The sequence below is a fragment of the Tachysurus fulvidraco genome, chromosome 3, assembly GCF_022655615.1.
Source record: "Tachysurus fulvidraco isolate hzauxx_2018 chromosome 3, HZAU_PFXX_2.0, whole genome shotgun sequence".
In the NCBI taxonomy this organism is placed as follows: domain Eukaryota; kingdom Metazoa; phylum Chordata; class Actinopteri; order Siluriformes; family Bagridae; genus Tachysurus; species Tachysurus fulvidraco.
In genome coordinates, this window is record NC_062520.1 from 1508877 (window position 1) to 1527548 (window position 18672).

The following is an 18672-nucleotide window of genomic DNA, read 5'->3' on the forward strand; positions in this document are numbered from 1 at the left end:
ATAAAAAGGGAAAAATTTAGCAGCCTCGTTTTCTTATTATATTTATATACTGTATATATTACATGAATCAGGAGATCATCAGGGGCTCACACACACCGTCAGAGAATCAGGGCTACGTGTGTGTGTGTGTGTGTGTGTGTGTATAGTCAATTTATAGTACATTAAAAACAAAAGACTGATTATTTAATTCCAGCTTTGTTTTTATTAAATATTTACTCTTTAATCAGTTTTCAGAAATTCAGCATGTGATTCACAGCAGAGCTTTAAAATACACCTGATCCATAATCCTGTCTCTCACACACACACACACACACACGCACACGCACACGCACACGCACACGCACGCACACGCACACACAGCAGAACAGCACAGAGCTCAGAGTTCCTCAGCAGCATTGATTAATTAGTTGACTCTAAACCTGATTGTCGCTAAAAGATAAAGGAAATGAAAATAAAAACTAGACCTAAAGATTAAGAGCGATTTCATCGACTGTTCTGATTGTTTTTCCTATAAAGAGCATAAATAAAGAGAAATGTATACAATCTGAAGTGCATCTAATAAGATGGTGTTAGTGTGGAGAAGTAAAAGCATTAACATGAGGACGTGTTAAACACAGCCAGGAAACTGAACACGCTCACTGGACTTGGGCTTCATGCCTTTTCCTCAGAAGGATCAGAATTCTAAAATAAATAGAAGAGTTAGTTAACAGCCCAGTGAAGGTTTAGCAGGGGGTTTGAGACTAAACTGTTTCCAGCAGTCAGTGAAGGGGACGAGGGAGCTGTAAGGCACTGTGTGTTCAGTACACAGGATCAGAGCAGGTTTAAACCAGCTGTTGTAGTTCATTAACACACACACACACACACTCTCACACACTCTCTCACACTCTCTCACACTCTCTCACACTCTCTCACACACACACACACACACAACATCTACAGTGCAGCCTGTGACATGTTTGGTGTTAGTGTATTAGTGCGTTAAGTTTGGTTTTCTGCATTAGTTCTGCACCGGCTGTAACATTACTGCTAGCAGTGTAAGTTTATGGCCTCCAGTTTAACATCTAAGTCATTACACTGCCTGTCATTCTGTACTGAAGATTTTTTTTAAAAGGATTAAATTTTATTTGGTATCACGATGCAGGATAAAATCTCGGAGTCGGAATAAACAAGAACAGATTATTTTACTGTAATAAACACAGTGTGTGGTGGAGCATCTAAAGAGCTTCAGGGTTTAAAGTAACAGGCTCTTATTTCTCTCTACAGTTATTCTGAACTAAATGTCCTCGACTGTAAACATCTGAATTGTCTTTGTTTTCACAGCAGCAGGTGTTGAAGGTCGTCACAGTGTTTATAAAGGCACCAGTGGAATGGGACAGGAGTTCCCATCGGTCCACAGTGTAGTCACTGTGGTTTACGGTGCACAATAAGTCAGTTGTAATGATCAGGACAAGACAATTAGTGTTAATGTAGTGTTAATGTTTAGGGAACTGAATTCAAGGGCATGAAATAAAACACAGTCCAAGGGGACGACTGCGTCAGACCTGGAGCACGAGGAATACAGCAGCTCAAACCGTCATGTTTACGGTACAAAACTCAGCACAGCAATGCTCACAGAGACAGACTGACGCCATCAGCTCAGTAACACACACACACACACACACACACACACACACACACACACACACACACACACACACACACACACACACACACACACGTTGGTGAATTTAATCATCACTGAGCTTGATCGCTGAACCTCAGCCTGTAGAACGCCTCTTTTACTGACTCCACCTGCTCAGAGACGTCTCCACCCAGACTGCCGGCTCCGCCCACTCCTAGCACACTGCTCTGAGAGATGTCTGATTTGATCTTCTGCTTGGTCAAGACCACCAGCTGTGTAGAATCAGGCTCTGCCCCTTTGTTCCTGGCTCCACCCTCTTCGGATAGTACAAGGTAACACGCATGACGGCCTCGTTCCAACAAAAGCACTGTACGCGCACGCACACACACACACACACACACACACACACACACACACACACACACACACACACACACACATCACTCTCTGTGTTGTCTTTTCTGAATTCATGTAAGTCATCGTGTGTGTTTACTTGTGTTTGTACCTCTAAAGGTGACGATGTGTTGGGTGGGGTTTCTCCTCTCCAGCAGGACATCAGAATGGAGTGGGTGGAGCAGATATGACGCACGACCTTCTACCTCCAAGCTCTACACACACACACACACACACACACACACACACACACACACACACACACACACACACACAGGTTCCTTGACCTTAAGTGAATGAATCTTTTATACATGTACTCACCAAGTAATTGGGGTGTGTGTGTGTGTGTACACTCACCACATTACTGGTGTGTGTGTACACTCACCACATTACTGGTGTGTGTGTACACTCACCACATTACTGGTGTGTGGGTGTGTGTGTGTGTGTGTACACTCACCACATTACTGGTGTGTGTGTGTGTGTGCGTGTGTGTGTGTGTGTGTGTGTACACTCACCACATTACTGGTGTGTGGGTGTGTGTGTGTGTGTGTGTGTGTGTACACTCACCACATTACTGGTGTGTGTGTGTGTGTGTACACTCACCACATTACTGGTGTGTGTGTGTGCGTGTGTGTGTGTGCGTGTGTGTGTGTGTGTGTACACTCACCATGTTACTGATGTGTGTGTACGCATCTCCCCACAGCATGAACACAGAGTAGTAGTTAAGGGTGAGAATAGAAGCTGGCTGTGGACTGGTTAAGTTGAACGGCAAGATCACCTCCCACAGCACACTGCCCTTCTGTCCGTCTACAATCACCACCTCACACACACACACACACACACACACCATTAACACAGACCTAGCTGGTCTTTACTGACTGACTCATGTTAACAGAGATGGTGCCGCTGTGTTTGGCCTGCCACTTGCTCCTCTGTTTTTTCATGTTTGATTTCGCTCCTGTCTCATCGTTAATTGTGTATGATCGCACCTTGCTGATGGAACTGCGTTGTACAACGAATCACCTCTTAAATACCCAGTCCTTTAAACCACCACCGCCACTGTTGACATTTATTCCTCCTTTCCTGAGACGCCATGTCTGTCTGCTACCAGGCAGGATGCGCCGCAGAAGACGCGGTCGGAGAGGCGGGTTACATGTCAGGCTGAGGACTCACCTGGATTCTTCGTCTCCGAGTGGTCAAGATCAACCAGGATGTGACAATGCTAGAAGATCGCGGGAATGCTATCGATGGCTTCGGCTGGTTGGCTCCAACACTGGCGTTCCGTTTCCGCGTCTCCGCCGCGCTGAAACATCCACTCGGGGTTGTGTCCAAGGAAATCTCCGTCCAATTCCTCGTGTGACATCGTCGCCTGTCAACTTGTCCACGTTCCGCATGGCACTTTGTAACACCAGATCGCTCAGTAACAAAACATTTGTCCTCAGTGATGTCATCTGGATCTGTTTTTCCTCACAGAAACTTGGCTTCCCCCAGGTGACGTCAGTGCCTTTTCGGAAATCCTCCCCTCTGGTTACCTTTACCTAAACACGCCGCGGCAAAGGGGTAGGGGAGGGGGGATAGCCACCTTACATAGACAGTCCCTGAAGTGCCGCCAGTTGTCCACGAGAGGGTATTCCAGTTTCGAGTCACAAGTATTTGTGCCTACACTACCCTGTCCGATCTTATGTGTAGTAATCTACCGGCCGCCCAAATTAAATAAATATTTTTTAATTGAGTTCTCAGAGTTTCTGACAGAGTTTCTAGCAAAGTTTGACAACATTCTAATCTGTGGTGACTTTAACATTCGTGTTTGCTGCCCCTCTGATAAACCTGCTAATGAATTTAAGGCACTTTTAGACTCATTAGATCTGGCTCAGTCCATTTCCCGTCCCACCTATAGGTTAGGCTTATCTCTCGTGGGGTGATTGTGTCAACCTGTGAGGTCATGGATTTTCCCCTCTCTGACCATTCTCTCATACGGTTTGACATTTGTGCTGTTCCACCTGCACCAACGTCTACTGCCCCCCATCGCCGTCGCATTATTACCTCATCTACAGTCAATGACTTTGCTGCTGCGTTCTCTGTTTCTGATCTCGCCTCTACTGCTGAATTGGCATCGCCTCTTTGCCCGGAACGTTTCCTCGCCTCCTTCCATACCACCTGCTCCTGGATTATGGACTCTGTTGCGCCCCACAAGGTAAAGTCGACTAATGCTGCATTGGACCCCTGCCTCAATGATACGACTCGGGCCCTCAGGCGCCGGTGTAGACAGGCTGAGCGAAAATGGAAGAAGGATAGGCTGCAGGTGTCACTGGAGATGTTTAGAGACAGTCTTGCCACCTATCAGAGTGCACTGATGGAAGCTAAAGGACAAGACCTTTCTGCTCTCATCAATAACAATAGCCACCACCCTGGAATTTTATTCAGCACTATCAATTCTGTTATAAATCCGGTGTCTGTCGCATTGAATGACGTATCTGTAAACGTATGCAACGCATTCAAGCAACATTTTTTGGACAAGGTTTTGTTTGTCAAACAAGTCCCCGCTGTTGCCATGTCCACTCGTGCGGCGCAATGTGTGCTAGAGAACTTCGATGCAGTTACTCTGGCGGACCTGAAAAAAGCTGTCCACGAGTTGAAGCCTACCACCTGCCCCCTAGACGCTGTTCCTGCCAGGATTTTGAAGGAGACGGTTGACATCATAGGTCCCATTCTTGTCCCCTTCATAAACAGCTGTTTTAGGGTGGGTACTGTTCCCTCCATATTCTCCAACTTCCGTCCTATATCTAACCTGTCATTTCTGTCTAAGTTGATGGAGAAGCTTGTTTCCGCACAGCTGCAGTCTCAGCTTCAACTGCACGGCATTGGTGATACATTTCAGTCCGGTTTCAGGTCAAGACATAGCACTGAATCAGCGCTATTGAGGGTCCATAATGACATTCTTAGAGCCCTGGATGGGAAAAGCTCTGTGGTTTTGGTATTACTGGACCTAACCGCTGCATTTGACACCGTGGATCATGCCATCCTCATCTCTCGTCTCCAACATGTTGTTGGTCTGCAGGGTGCAGTGCTAAATTGGTTCTAATCATATCTCACTAACAGAACCTTTTCAGTAATGCTTAATGACTATTCTTCCTCGGTTGCTCCTCTATCATCTGGTGTGCCTCAAGGATCTATTCTTGGTCCTACTCTGTTCTCACTCTACATGCTGCCACTTGGTCAACTCATCTCCAATCACAATGTTCAATTTCATTTCTATGCTGACGACCTCCAGATATATCTTCCTGTGACTCCGAGTAATCGTTCTGCATTGGACCCGCTCCATAATTGCCTTCAGGATATCAAACAGTGGCTTTCCCAGAACTTCTTTCATCTGAATGAAGAAAAGACTGGGTACATCCTGTTTAGCCCAGATTCATCCAGCAGTTCTCTTAGTTTTGGTTCTCCAACACCTCAGTTTGCTCCCACCGTGCGTAACCTGGGTGTTATCTTTGACAACAGTATGCACTTCGATAAGCAAATCAGTGCAGTAGTGAAGGCGAGCTTTTACCAGTTAAGACTACTCAGCAAGGTAAAATCATTCTTGTCTCAAGCTGACCTTGAAAAAGCTATACATGCCTTCATCAGCTTGAGGATTGACTACTGTAATGCTCTCTACACTGGACTTAATCAATCACTTCTCAATCGACTTCAAATGGTACAAAACGCGGCAGCACGTCTTCTCTCCAACACTTGGCTTCCGGTGCGGTTTAGGGTGGAGTATAAGGTCCTTCTCTGTGTGTTCAAGGCCATCAATGGTCTGGCCCCAGCCTACCTCACAGAATTACTAAAGGTCTACCGACCAGCCGGATCTCTCCGCTCCTCTGGACAAACCTCTCTGGTCATTCCCAAATACAATTATGAGAAGTTTGGAGGCCGGTCATTTGCCATCAATGGACCAAAGCTGTGGAGCGCACTTCCAGCACATTTACGATCCATCACTGTGCTGAGTGTTTTTAAATCGCAGTTGAAGACATATTTATTCATACAAACTTTTAACGCATAGACCCAGTTTCAACTGCTATTTTATGTTCATTGTGTTCTTATTGATTCTATTTATTTTGTTTTTTATTGTTGTTTTACTGGAAAGCACGTTGTGCTCCTTTTGGCTGTTGTAAGGTGCTCTATAAATAAAATTTGATTGATTGATTGATTGAACAGACCCTGTTACTCTCTGATCCTCACTGCTCCACACCCCAACTGATTCTTATTACTGACTGATCTCCACCCGTTCACTTAAATCCACCACATTAATGTCTAATCCAGACTGGTCCTGCTGACTGGCCACACCACCACCACCACCACCACCACCACCACTAACTGATCCCAGGTGATCCACTGATGTCTCTCTGACTGACTGTGTGAGAGTCCAGCTGATCTCTCTGTAGAACAGAACATTGTGAGTCTGTAGTCAGATGCTCACTCTCTTGGTGCTGTTTCTCTGGTCCTCCTCAAGCACAATATCAGGAACTCCATCTTTGTTGAAGTGTCCAAATGAGGGAGAACTGAACACACACACACACACACACACACACACACACACACACACACACTTAGGTGTAATGCACAGAAAACATTATAAAAGTTACAAACACACACACAGGTGTGACAGGTTAACAGTGTGTGTGTGTGTGTGCGTGTGTGTGTGTGTGTGCGTGCGTGTGTGTGTGTACCTAATCAGTTTGCTTATGTTGGTGGTCCAGGTAATGAGGAGTTTCTGTGTGTCAAAAAGCATCACTGTGGAGTTCGTCTGAAGCATCAGTGAGGGAGAGGAGCTCGAATATCCTCCTCTCACCTTCAATACAGACTGCAAAGGGAGTGAGCTAGAGAGAGAGAGAGAGAGAGAGAGAGAGAGAGAGAGAGAGAGAGAGACATAGAGAGAGAGAGAGAGAGAGAGAGAGAGAGAGACGAACAGAGAGAGAGACAGAGGGAGAGAGAGACAGACAGAGAGAGACAGACAGAGAGAGAGAGACAGAGAGAGAGAGAGAGAGAGAGACAGAGGGAGAGAGAGACAGAGGGAGAGAGAGACAGACAGAGAGAGACAGACAGAGAGAGAGAGACAGAGAGAGAGACAGAGAGAGAGAGAAAGATTATTTCATATTTAGAAAGCTAAATGACATTACAGTATATATATAAAATGTCTGTTTCTCTCTCTATATCTCTGTGTGTGTGTGTGTGTGTGTGTGTGTGTGTGTCGTACTCGTATAGTGTGATGAGTCCCTGGTTATTGGCTTTTTGATCCCAGCTTTTCTCTCCCTTCAGATTGGAGCTGAGATTAGCGCTTTCTGCCAACCTTCCCAAACTCACTGCATACAGCCCTCTGACTGAGAGAGAGACAGACAGGAACACCAACAGGGAGAGAAAAGGGTAGATCGGATCAGATGGTGGGACAGGCAGGGGGACAGGCAGGGAGACAGGCAGGGAGACAGGCAGGGAGACAGGCAGGGAGACAGGCAGGGGGACAGACAGGGGGACAGACGGGGAGTGTGACACATGTTCAGAGTACTCACCTGTATGGAGCAGGATGTACTGTGCTTCACTCTCCGTGCTGAACTGCAGGTGAGACTTCACTGGCCCTGAATCTACACCCACACCAACCTCAGAGATCTTTTCACCTGATTTACCTGAGAAGAAGATCAGCGTCGTCTAGAAGAATGAGAAGGTTTTTTTTTAATAAAGACATCCTAATTATTATTGTCACCATTTTTTAATCCATAACGGATCAGATTCAGACCGACATCCCAACAATCTCTGTGGATTATTCATTGTGTGTATGTGTGTGTGTGTGTGTGCACATACCACTGAAGGCACACTGGTGTTTGAGTAATTCAACACTGCAAAGTCGTTGGTTTTGTCATTGTTCAGATCTGGCAGCTTGAGCACTGGGGGCTTCATGTTAGAAACCAGAGAGCTAGAAACCTGCCAGAGAATTTTACCTGCACACACAAACACCATTTAGTGTGTGGGTGTGAGTCTGTGTGTGTACGTGTGTGTGTGTGTGTGTGTGTGGGTGTGTGTGTGTGTGGACAGGAGTGTATGAGAAAGAGAGAGAAAGAGAGAGAGAGAGACGTACCTGTGTGCATGTCAATGGCGGTGAGATGATCATTGTGAGCCACCACACAAAGGTTCCCTTCTTTACCTTTGACTCCACCAACTCCACATTCTGCCCAATCAAATTCAGCAGCCAGAGGTTGTTCCCATAGCAACTTGCCATCAGTGCCATCAACAGCCAGGAAAAAAAGACATGGACCTAAAACACACGCAATCACAGTTCACTATTCAGTAGTAAATACTAGCATTATAATAGTACCAAGCAGTGTGTGTGTGTGTGTGTGTGTGTGTGTGTGTGTGTGTGTGTGTGTGTGTGTGTGAGAGACCTTCTCTGTTGCAGGTGTGGTTCATGTGACCCTCTAAGCTTTTATAGATGAGGAACACATCCAACACTTTGTCTTGATTCACATCACCAACAGCTAGGAAGTTGTAGGTCACTGAAACACACACACACTTATTTATATCGACTGAACTGTATTATCTACGCTATTTTATAAGCCTGATGTAAACCTATAAAGGCTTATCATTTATATAACTTATAAATTATATATATATAATGTATTAACATGAGATAATGTGTACTTTGAATTCATATCACTTTGTGATATGTGCATGTGTGTGTGCGTGTGTGTGTATGTGTGTGCGCGTGCGTGAATGTGTTGCGTGTATGTGTGTGTGCATGTGTGAGCGTGTATGTGTCTGCGTATGTGCCTGCGTGTGTGTATGTGTGTGTGTGTGCGCGCCTGCGTATGTGCCTACGTGCGTGTGTGTGTGTGTGTGCGTGTGTGCACGCCTGCGTATGTGCCTACGTGCGTGTATGTGTGTGTGCGTGCGTGTGTGTGTCCGTGTGTATGCGCGCCTGCGTATGTGCCTACGTGCGTGTATGTGTGTGTGCGTGCCTGCGTATGTGCCTGCGTGCGTGTGTGTGTGTGCGTGCCTGCGTATGTGCCTGCGTGCGTGTGTGTGTGTGTGCGTGCCTGCGTATGTGCCTGCGTGCGTGTGTGTGTGTGCGTGTATGTGTATGTATATGTGTGTGTGCAAGTTACCTGCTGCAGGTACAGTCAGGTTCCAGGTGGGCAGGTACTGGGGTCTGACCGGACAGGGCAGAATAAAGGAGAAGGCAAACACCACACTCAGGCAGATGAACATTGAGAGGAGGAAAGCTGCTGTGCGCCACCCTGACAGCTTAGACTCTCTCGCTTTACCTGTACAGCTCCGCCCGTTGGGGGCACCTGCTTCTTCCTGTTGGCTTTTCAGAGGCTCAGACTCCATCGTGCGGTCTGCTGAATCTAACATCTAAGGGAGGGGGGGGCAGAGAGAGAGAGAGAGAGAGAGAGAGAGAGAGAGAGAGAGAGAGAGAGAGAGAGAAAGAAAGAGAGACAGAGAGAGAGGGAGACAGACAGACAGATAGATAGAGAGAGACAGAGAGAGTGCAAGAGAGAGACACAGAGAGAGACACAGAGAGAGACAGAGAGAGGGAGAGAGAGAGACATACAGACAGACAGACAGACAAAGAAAGAGAGAGACAGAGAGAGAGAGAGAGAGAGAGACAGACAGACAGACAGAGAGAGAGCAATACAGAGACACAGATAAGGAAGAGAGAGAGACAGATAGAGAGAGAGACAAAGAGAGAGAGAGAGAGAGAGAGAGAGAGAGACAGAGACAGAGACAGAGAACTCAGTCACATGACCTACAGGTCTCTGCTGATATTACACACAGTTACTGTACAATTAGTGTTGATGGGAAAGTTAGATTTTTACTGCATACATAAACAATCAAACTATAAATTTCAATACGCAAGTAATAATGAGGTAAATACACAAGTACATATGTACTAGCCACCCTCTACTGGAGAACACACACACACACACACACACACACACACACACACACACACACACACACACACACACACACAGACCTTATGAAAAGCAGAACCTTCTAAACAAACACACACAGTACAGCTTAGAGCCAGGTCATTTCACCAGGTCCAGCTCAGCAGTTTAGCTGAAAACCTCTGTGATCTCTCTCTCTCTCTCTCTCTCTCTCTCTCACACACACACACACACACACACACACACACACACACACACACACACACTCAAACACTCACTATATACTTTAAACAACTTCACCAATCTTTTACTCTCTAAACACCACAGTAAGAAGCTATAATACTCACTTTTAGTGTCTGATTTAATCACAACAGTGAGAAACTCAGGTCATCTCTGTGAAAGTGTCAAAACACACAACACTGTTTCACAACAGCTTTCAACGACACAACAGTCATGCGTCGTTCATAAAGGAGTCGACTCTTTTAAACTTAGGGAGTCGATTCGCACTTCTGTAGAGACATTTATTCATTTAAAATTTCAGTCGAAGTACAGTGATATTTTGATGACAACTAAAATTTTTAACTGAACAATTTAAATGATCAACAGGCAAAAATGAATATTAAAAACAGTAGTCCCTGTTTGGAGACGAATGAATTAGATCTTCATGTTCGGTTGAGCCGAATCACTGAAAATAACCACAGCGAGCGACAGAGTACGGTGTAACAAACAGGACAAATCACACGCGTTTTGTATTTCGCCCTGACACCAGAGCTCTAATGAACAAATTGTCTTATTCTCATTAACGTATTATTTATATTGTACGCTTTTATAATTTGTGTATTTGTTTAGAGAGTTTGATGCTCTATGTGTTAAACGTGTGTTTCAGCTATCAGTGTATTTAAAGAGTTGTTTTGGGGTTTTTACACATAAATATTAACCGTGTAATTTGTGCACTACTGATGTTATTTATGTCCAATAAGTTGTTTAAATATAAAAGGAAATAAACTGCAGGAGGTTTTAAATACATTCACCCGCTGCTACTCATCAGGGTCACTATATGAGACATGAGACAACGTTTCTCCAGGACCAGGGAGCTACTGTACATAAAACAAAGACAGAGCTATAAGGACTTAGTAAGTTAGTCCTAGATACATAAAGTGTCTCTGTGTAACCTGGTGTACACAGTGCAGGACATGACAAACAACACAGACAAGACAGTGCAGGACAAAAGACAGTGCAGGACAAAAAGTTACAAGACAATACAAAAAATACAAAAAAAATGCAATACACAACAGACAATAAACAGTAAACAGAAACAGCGACCAGTGTAAAGTACTGTAAATGTAAAAAAAAATACTGTATGTGTATACTGAATGTTATTCATGCAGTAATACTAGAATGAAGCAGTTTCCTAGCAGCAGGTCCTTGAGATTTTATATATATATATAGTGCACAATATAGATAGATAGATAGATAGATAGATAGATAGATAGATAGATAGATAGATAGATAGATAGATAGATAGATAGATAGATAGATAGATAGGTAGGTAGGTAGGTAGGTAGGTAGATAGAACTTTATTGTCATTGCATTGTACAGGTACACAGCAACGAAATGCAGTTTGGCATCTACCAGAAGTGCAAAATGTAGCAGTCGTGCAAAAGTGCAGATAAATATATAGCATATTTAAAGCAAGTGGTATATATGAAAGTGTATACAGTAAATAAATATTACAGAATGGTTCTAAGGCTATGGCATTGAAGAGGAATGTGCAGAGTGAAAGGTTAGAAGATTACAAGATTATGGCATTTAAGAGGTTATATACAGTGGTTTATTTTGAGTTTGTATTGTAGTGATCTAGCGGTGTAGTGTAGAGTTCAGTAGTGTGATGGTGGATGGAAAAAAGCTGTACCTGAGCCTGCTGGTTCTTGTGCGTAAGGATGGAAGGAGGTAAAACAGTTTATGACTGGGATGTGAAGAGTCCTTGATAATGTTGTGAGCTCTGCGCAGACATCTGCTGTGGTGAACGTGTTCAATGGCAGGTAGTTGGGTTCCAGTGATGTGTTGGGCGGTTTTGACCACCCTTTGCAGGGCTTTAGGTTCACACACAGTGGAGCCTCCGTACCATACGGTGATCTAGTTGGTAAGGATGCTTTCGATTGTGCAGCGGCAGAAACTTGTTAAAATCCCCTGGGACAGATGAAATTTCTTGAGACTTCTCAAGAAATACAGGTGTTGTTGTGCTTTTTTAACCAGAGCTGAAGTGTTCTGCTGCCAGGACAGATCCTCAGAGATGTGAACTCCCAGGAATTTAGAGCTGGAGACTCGCTCTACCTCAGTTCCATTGATGTTGACTGGTAGATGTCTCCTGATGTTGGATTTCCGAAAGTCCACAAAGAGCTCTTTGGTCTTTGTGGCATTGAGGGTCAGATTGTTGTTGGCACACCATGCTGACAGATTTCGAATCTCTTCCCTGTAGGCCGATTCATCCTTGTTGTCGATCTGACTGACTACAGTGGTGTCATCTGCATACTTGATGAAGATGTTGGAGTTATACTGAGGAGCACAATCATGGGTGAACAGGGAGTAGAGTAGTGGGCTCAGGACACAGCCCTGCGGGACGCCAGTGTTCAGAATGAGGGTTGAGGATACCTGGCTTCCCAACCTAATAGATTGATGTCTGTTGGTGAGAAAGTCCAGAATCAATCTGCAAGTGGAGGTGCCGATACCCAGGTCACTGAGCTTAAGTCAATGAACATCATTCTGATGTAGGTGTTGCTTTTATCCAGGTGGGTGAGAGCTGAATGAAGAGCTGTGGAAACTCCATCCTCTGTTGACCTGTTCTGGCGATAGGCAAACTGGTGTGGGTCCAGTGTAGGTGGTAGGCCCGCAGTGAGGTGATTCAGGACCAGTTTCTCAAAGCAGTTCATAGCAATGGGGGTGAGTGCAACCAGGCGAAAGTCATTCAGGCATTCGGCAGCTGAGTGCTTAGGCACAGGTATGATGGTTGTGGTCTTCAGGCATGTAGGAATTGTGGCTTGGGCCAGTGACAGGTTGAAAATGTCAGTACAAACCTGTGCCAGTTGTTCAGCACATGCTCTGAGAACACGTCCCGGTATGCCATCCGGGCCAGCTGCCTTGCGTGCATCCACTCTGCTACACACTGAATAGACATCTGTTGTTGAGAGTGAAAGTGGGCTGTAAGCTGTAGAAGAGTCTATGGTTGAGGTTAAATGTCCTGTGCTTTGGTCAAAACGACCAAAAAGGTGATCGAGTTAGAATCGGTTCCTTTCTGAGTCTGATTCCTCTCAAGGTTTTTACATATACAGTACATTTATCTTCTTAGTTCAGTTATACATTAAGTCTCTCTTGACATTTCAAAACAAAAAGTGCTTGAGAACAGAATTGAAGCTCACATGTGTCATGTTCACATTATTGTCAAAATTAAACCTCTATAACTTTAACTTTTGGGGTAAAAAGAAAACTGTTTGTCTGCTTAGTAAAAAAGGTTGAGTTGTTTGTTGTAGATTTTTCTTCTTTTTTTTTTTTTTAAAAAAAAACAAAACAAAAACAATTTGCAAATCACAGTTTGCAAAGGCCTTTATAGATTTAAGCTTTATAGGTTTTGCATTTTAGTTTCCATGAAGTTTAATGAAGTTTAAATGTTATAGTGAATAATAGTAACACATTACTTTATATGTATACACACACACACACACACACACACACACACACACACACACACACACACACACACACACATATATATATATATATATATATATGTGTGTGTGTGTGTGTGTGTGTGTGTGTGTGTGTGTGTGTGTGTGTGTGTGTGTGTATACATATAAAGTAATGTGTTACTATTATTCACTACAACATATTGAAAACACTAAAAGTGTTTATTAACATAATGTTGTGATTGAGATTAAAATAAACGTTTTACTCCTTAAATTATTATTGGAATCAGTCATTAAGTGATTAAAAAATCATTTAAAATTTAAAATATTAGTTTAAGTGTATGTGCACAGTGAGACACAAAGTCACGTGCCTCTTATTGTCGGGCTGCTCTTTGAAGATGACGTCTGACGCGCTGATTGGCTGTGCGGAGGTGTGACGCGGTCCGAGCAGACAGAGGAAGAGACGGCGGTGTCGGAGGGGCCATATTCCCCCCGGTAGAGCTGTATTTAATACACACTGGTGTTGTTTCACACGGTCATTTAAAAGGCTGTATACAGTGGTGTGTGCACTCGGTGTGAGGATGTCGGCTCAGGCTCAGATGAGAGCGCTGCTTGACCAGTTAATGGGCACAGCGAGGGACGGTGAGTAACCAGTTAGCGTTAGCATTAGCATTGAGAGGCTGGACAGGCGAAACCCGCTCAGTGTGTTTATTACCTTTATGTGGTTTATTATGTGCATCTCACTGTTAAACACGGACATTAACACCAGATTTCCTCTCGAAATGCAGACATTTAATGGTTACAGCACGAACACTAAGAGCTGCAGCAGGTTGTTTATGTAGCTCATTAATGCTAAGCTAATCGCCCACAGTCAGGGCCTACTGTGTGTGTATACAATACACTATACAATACCGTATACATACTATCTATATATATATATATATATATATATATATATATATATATATATATATATATATATATATATAAAACCTTCTGTAGTGGTTCAGCTAGGTTTAATTATTCACATTACAGCTGCGTCCAATAAACAATCTGTAATCTGTTCATTCGATCAAATATCGCGAGATTACAGCGATATATCACATACATCACCGCGATTACACCGCGATATCACACACGTTATCACCGCGATAATAAACTGCGAGATTACAGCGATATTATAGCGATATTACACCGTGACTTTACCTACCTGATATTTGTCATAAGCACTTTTTACAGTTGTTAGTACTTAAAGTACTTTAGTTTTACAAAAGCAAAACAAACGGGTTAAAAATCCTGTCAGAAAACGGACAATAGCGCCTATGCTAAGCTAACTGAACAATGGCCATAGCTGCTAAACCGTAATATCTTATAAAACACTTAAAGTTTACTCTATTAATAACACTTTTGCATTCTTTTACACGAATATCAAGGAAATGTAGTGGAATATATATATATTATAGTTAACTGGTATATCTTTAATTCAGCACTTAATAGTAAAACAATCAGAAATTATTAATCACAGTAATGATTTGTGCTTGTTTTTGTAGTAAAACCATGTACATTAATGCTTTATAAGTGTGAATACTGTACATAAAACTATAAAATGTCATTAGCTGGTTTAAAAACAGTAATTATGGCTAATGTCACGTTGTAAATCGTCTAAAGACGTGATGTGCTTCTTGTTTAAAGACCTTATGTAATTACAAAGACTCCACTTTCCAGATTTATTCTGATATCAGACTGTTTACATCTAATTTGATATTTACTTCATAGGTTAAGCGTCACGATGAAAAGCCTCTAACAGTGGAGATTAAATAATAAACGCTGTTTCGTGATCGGGATAATCTGCGTGTACAGAAACTAATCTACACACACAGTCTTTCACAGTGGGCTGGAATAGAATATATATATGGTCTGTTTATTATTGCTGTATCTATAGCTGTACTGTCTTCCTCCTATTGGTGGATCGTAGCAGACAGGCGTAGCAGCCCTCGCAGTCTGAGACGTTAATCGTTCTGTTCTTATGACCGTTAAATGGCATTTCAGAGGAAATCGTGCTTTAGGAAGTGATGTATGCAGCCTCAGCCATGATCAGTGGCCAATGGGAGCGAGTTAAATTGTGAAGTGTGAATCGAGCTGAGGGTCTCCACTGCCACAGAGAGAAAGTGTGTGTGTGTATTTCTGTGTGTGTGTGTGTGCTGAGCTGAATTCATGTTTCCTGCAGACTGAACAATTGTGGCCCCTTTATTCTATTCATTAAGGTTCAGTGTATCTTTGCCAGCCTACATCAATCTGCACGGGAGTTGCAGAAAAGCCTCATGTTCATCGAGCCGTGAGTCACACATGATTTTTAACGCTGTTATGAACCAAATATAATCACACAGCAATGGTAGTCAATGATATTTGCTTTACCACAAATTATTTTGTCAGCCACAGAGTAAACAGATATAAAAACAAAAGGCAGGCGGGCTTTAACGTGCACCACCGCCGTTTGCGCTACAGAACACGCTGACTGACAAGGACTAAATAAATAATAAAAAAAAACAAAACAAGGCAGTCCTGCGCCGACGCTCTGCACTTTGACTCTTGTGTATGATTCCCAACTTCCTCATTACAGGTTTGGTCAAGAAAAGCTTGTTAATCTTTAATAAGGCCACCGAAGGGCTGGAGCTCCAGGCGGGTACAGTATGGGAGAGGGAGAAAGAGAGCGCTCGAGCTCGCAGTGTGTATAAAACTAACACTTTACTCTGAGTTCATGCTCTTATTTTCATCTTAATTTGTGTTTTTTTTTTTGTTGTTTCCTTTGATACTTCCCTCATCATGTTATTTGCTGAAGGGGTAGTAGCTGGTAATCATCTGTGTAATACTGTATGATATTTAACACACACAACATGTTTATCACGAACATTTTCACCTCCACATGTAGATTACTATAGAATAAAATGTTACCTCGTTCTTTTTATTAAAATTATTGGCATGCACAACAGTTAGTGATTAAAATCCATCGGTGTACTTGGTATAAAAATGATTTTTTTAGATCAGTAATTGGTTTTGAATGCATTCAGAGGGAACAAGAGTTCATTTATGTTTCTGATGGTTTTAATGATCACTATGAAAACCTGTTGGTCAGATCCAGCCTGCCTTCTAGTGGATGATGCTGTTAATCCTCAGGTACACGGTAACGACGTGGGTGTGTACGTGTGTGAATCCTGGCTCTAAAAGACACAGTTGTATGGCTGTGGTAACGATGTTGTGTGTGTTAAATATTGCTTTCCATTTTTAAGCCTATTAAGTTGGACGTAAACGATACGCATCCACTGCCTCAGTTAAACACAACGATCAGCCAGTGTGTAGCTCAGATTCATGACCAGGCTGTTCTCACCTCGGATAGCCTTCACCTCTGCAATCTGTATAAATATATTAAACAAAACCTCATCAAGGACTCTCTGTGAAGAGGTTGATCCTTAATCTGTTAATCCTCATCATCCCCTGCAGTGAGGCCCCGCCCCTATCCCCTAGGTTTAGCAGTGTGCAATGGTGTGAGTGTGTGGGAGGCGTGTTCAGGTGTGCGTGTGTGTATTCGCTCATTGCATGTGCGTGTTGCTGTTTCAGGAGACGAGTCCCGACAGCGGGTGAAGTTCACGGACGAGCGAGTGTGTAAGTCTCATCTGCTGAACTGCTGTCCACATGACATCCTTTCTGGCACCGTAAGTACCTGCTAGAACTATTGGCACCCTAATATTGTGCACTGTAAACTTTCCTGTTGAGAGTAACACAGAGCTTCCTGTCTCTGTAGCGTATGGACCTGGGCGAATGCTCCAAGATCCACGACCTAGCTCTCAGGGCCGACTATGAGATCGCGTCTAAAGAGAGAGATCTGTTCTTCGAACTGGACGTGAGTGCTTTACTCTGTTTGTATGACCGAGTTCATGTATAGTGACGGCTCTGTGACGTCTGTTCGCTCTGTGTTCAGGCTGTGGATCATCTGGAGTCGTTCATTGCCGACTGCGACCACAGAACCGAGTTGGCGAAGAAACGCCTTGCTGAAACTCAGGAGGAGATCAGTGCCGAGGTTGCAGCGAAGGTTCGTTTATTATAAAATCACTATATATATTCTGTTACACTGGTGATGTCACCCAACACATTCTTTACACAAGTGTTTTCTGGTAGCTTTTTATACTCGTACGTGTAATTGTCCGTCACATTCTGTACGTGGTTCTTATGTAAACTTGAGTGTGTTGTGTGACAGGCAGAGAAGGTGCACGAGCTGAATGAGGAGATCGGGAAACTGTTGGCAAAGGCAGAGCAGCTCGGTGCTGAGGGGAACGTGGATGAAGCTCAGAAGGTTCTACAGGAAGTGGAGAAAGTGCGCACGAAGAAGAAGGATGCTGAGGTCAGAACATCACACACACACACACACACACACACACACACAGGGCTTCGGTTTTTTTATAGACAGGATTGTGTCTGCTCACTCAAAGGCATTTTTTTGTATATGTGCAGGAAGAATACAGGAACTCCATGCCTGCTTCCAGTTTCCAACAGCAGAAGCTCCGTGTGTGTGAGGTTTGCTCTGCCTATCTGGGTCTCCATGACAACGATCGCCGCCTTGCTGACCATTTTGGTGGGAAACTGCATCTGGGCTTCATCCAGATCAGAGAAAAGCTGGAGCAGCTGAAGGTGTGTGGAGTAACATGTACAGAACCTGGAAGACATTATTGATCTTCGTATGACGTGTGTGTGTGTGTGTGTGTGTGTGTAGAAAACGGTCCTGGATAAGCAGGAGCGAAGAAACCAGGAGAGACTGAAGAGGAGAGAGGAGAGAGAGCGTGAGGAAAGGATGAGGAAGAGGTGAGGCACACCAGCTTTACAAGTACACTCTCTCTCTGTGTGTGTGTGTGTGTGTGTGTGTGTGTGTGTGTGTGTGAGTGTGAGTGTAAAACCACATGGCTGATATTCTCCAGAAAACTTTAAAACATTTTTACATTATTATTATACCAAGTACTACATTGATGATCTTGGCAAACCTAATATAATTTTTTTGCGTGTATTT

The 18672-nt window shown here is 43.6% G+C and overlaps 2 protein-coding genes across 6 annotated transcripts in view; one reads left to right on the forward strand and one right to left on the reverse strand.

The window, feature by feature from the left end:
- Window positions 1-182: 182 nt before the first annotated feature.
- Window positions 183-10614, reverse strand: fam234a (family with sequence similarity 234 member A). 3 transcript variants are annotated; one of them, XM_047811295.1, is made up of 13 exons: window positions 10284-10614; window positions 9148-9397; window positions 8428-8538; window positions 8124-8300; window positions 7850-7986; window positions 7561-7696; window positions 7251-7374; window positions 6724-6873; window positions 6474-6555; window positions 2682-2834; window positions 2127-2229; window positions 1718-1988; window positions 183-1681 (listed from the first exon to the last, which is right to left on the reverse strand). In XM_047811295.1, exons 2-12 carry the CDS (start codon window positions 9395-9397, stop codon window positions 1735-1737), a joined length of 1677 nt encoding a protein of 558 aa, XP_047667251.1. In that variant the 5' UTR covers window positions 10284-10614; the 3' UTR covers window positions 183-1681; window positions 1718-1734. The 3 variants fall into 3 exon arrangements, with proteins under 3 accessions (XP_047667251.1, XP_047667252.1, XP_027013539.1); XM_047811296.1 differs by having other exon boundaries at window positions 183-1685; XM_027157738.2 differs by having other exon boundaries at window positions 183-1988; window positions 10284-10613.
- A 3426-nt stretch (window positions 10615-14040) lies between these two features.
- Window positions 14041-18672, forward strand: part of luc7l (LUC7-like (S. cerevisiae)) — a 5728-nt gene continuing 1096 nt past the window's right edge. Inside the window, exons 1-8 of one of the 3 annotated variants that reach the window (XM_027157751.2) lie at window positions 14187-14258; window positions 15881-15951; window positions 17232-17326; window positions 17416-17514; window positions 17593-17703; window positions 17869-18012; window positions 18123-18299; window positions 18382-18470. In XM_027157751.2, coding sequence (XP_027013552.1) covers window positions 17419-17514; window positions 17593-17703; window positions 17869-18012; window positions 18123-18299; window positions 18382-18470 — 617 coding nt within the window. In that variant the 5' untranslated portion in view covers window positions 14187-14258; window positions 15881-15951; window positions 17232-17326; window positions 17416-17418. Of the gene's footprint in view, window positions 14259-15880; window positions 15952-16260; window positions 16342-17231; window positions 17327-17415; window positions 17515-17592; window positions 17704-17868; window positions 18013-18122; window positions 18300-18381; window positions 18471-18672 lie in introns of those variants that run through there. The other 2 variants (XM_027157750.2, XM_047811297.1) reach the window with 2 other exon arrangements.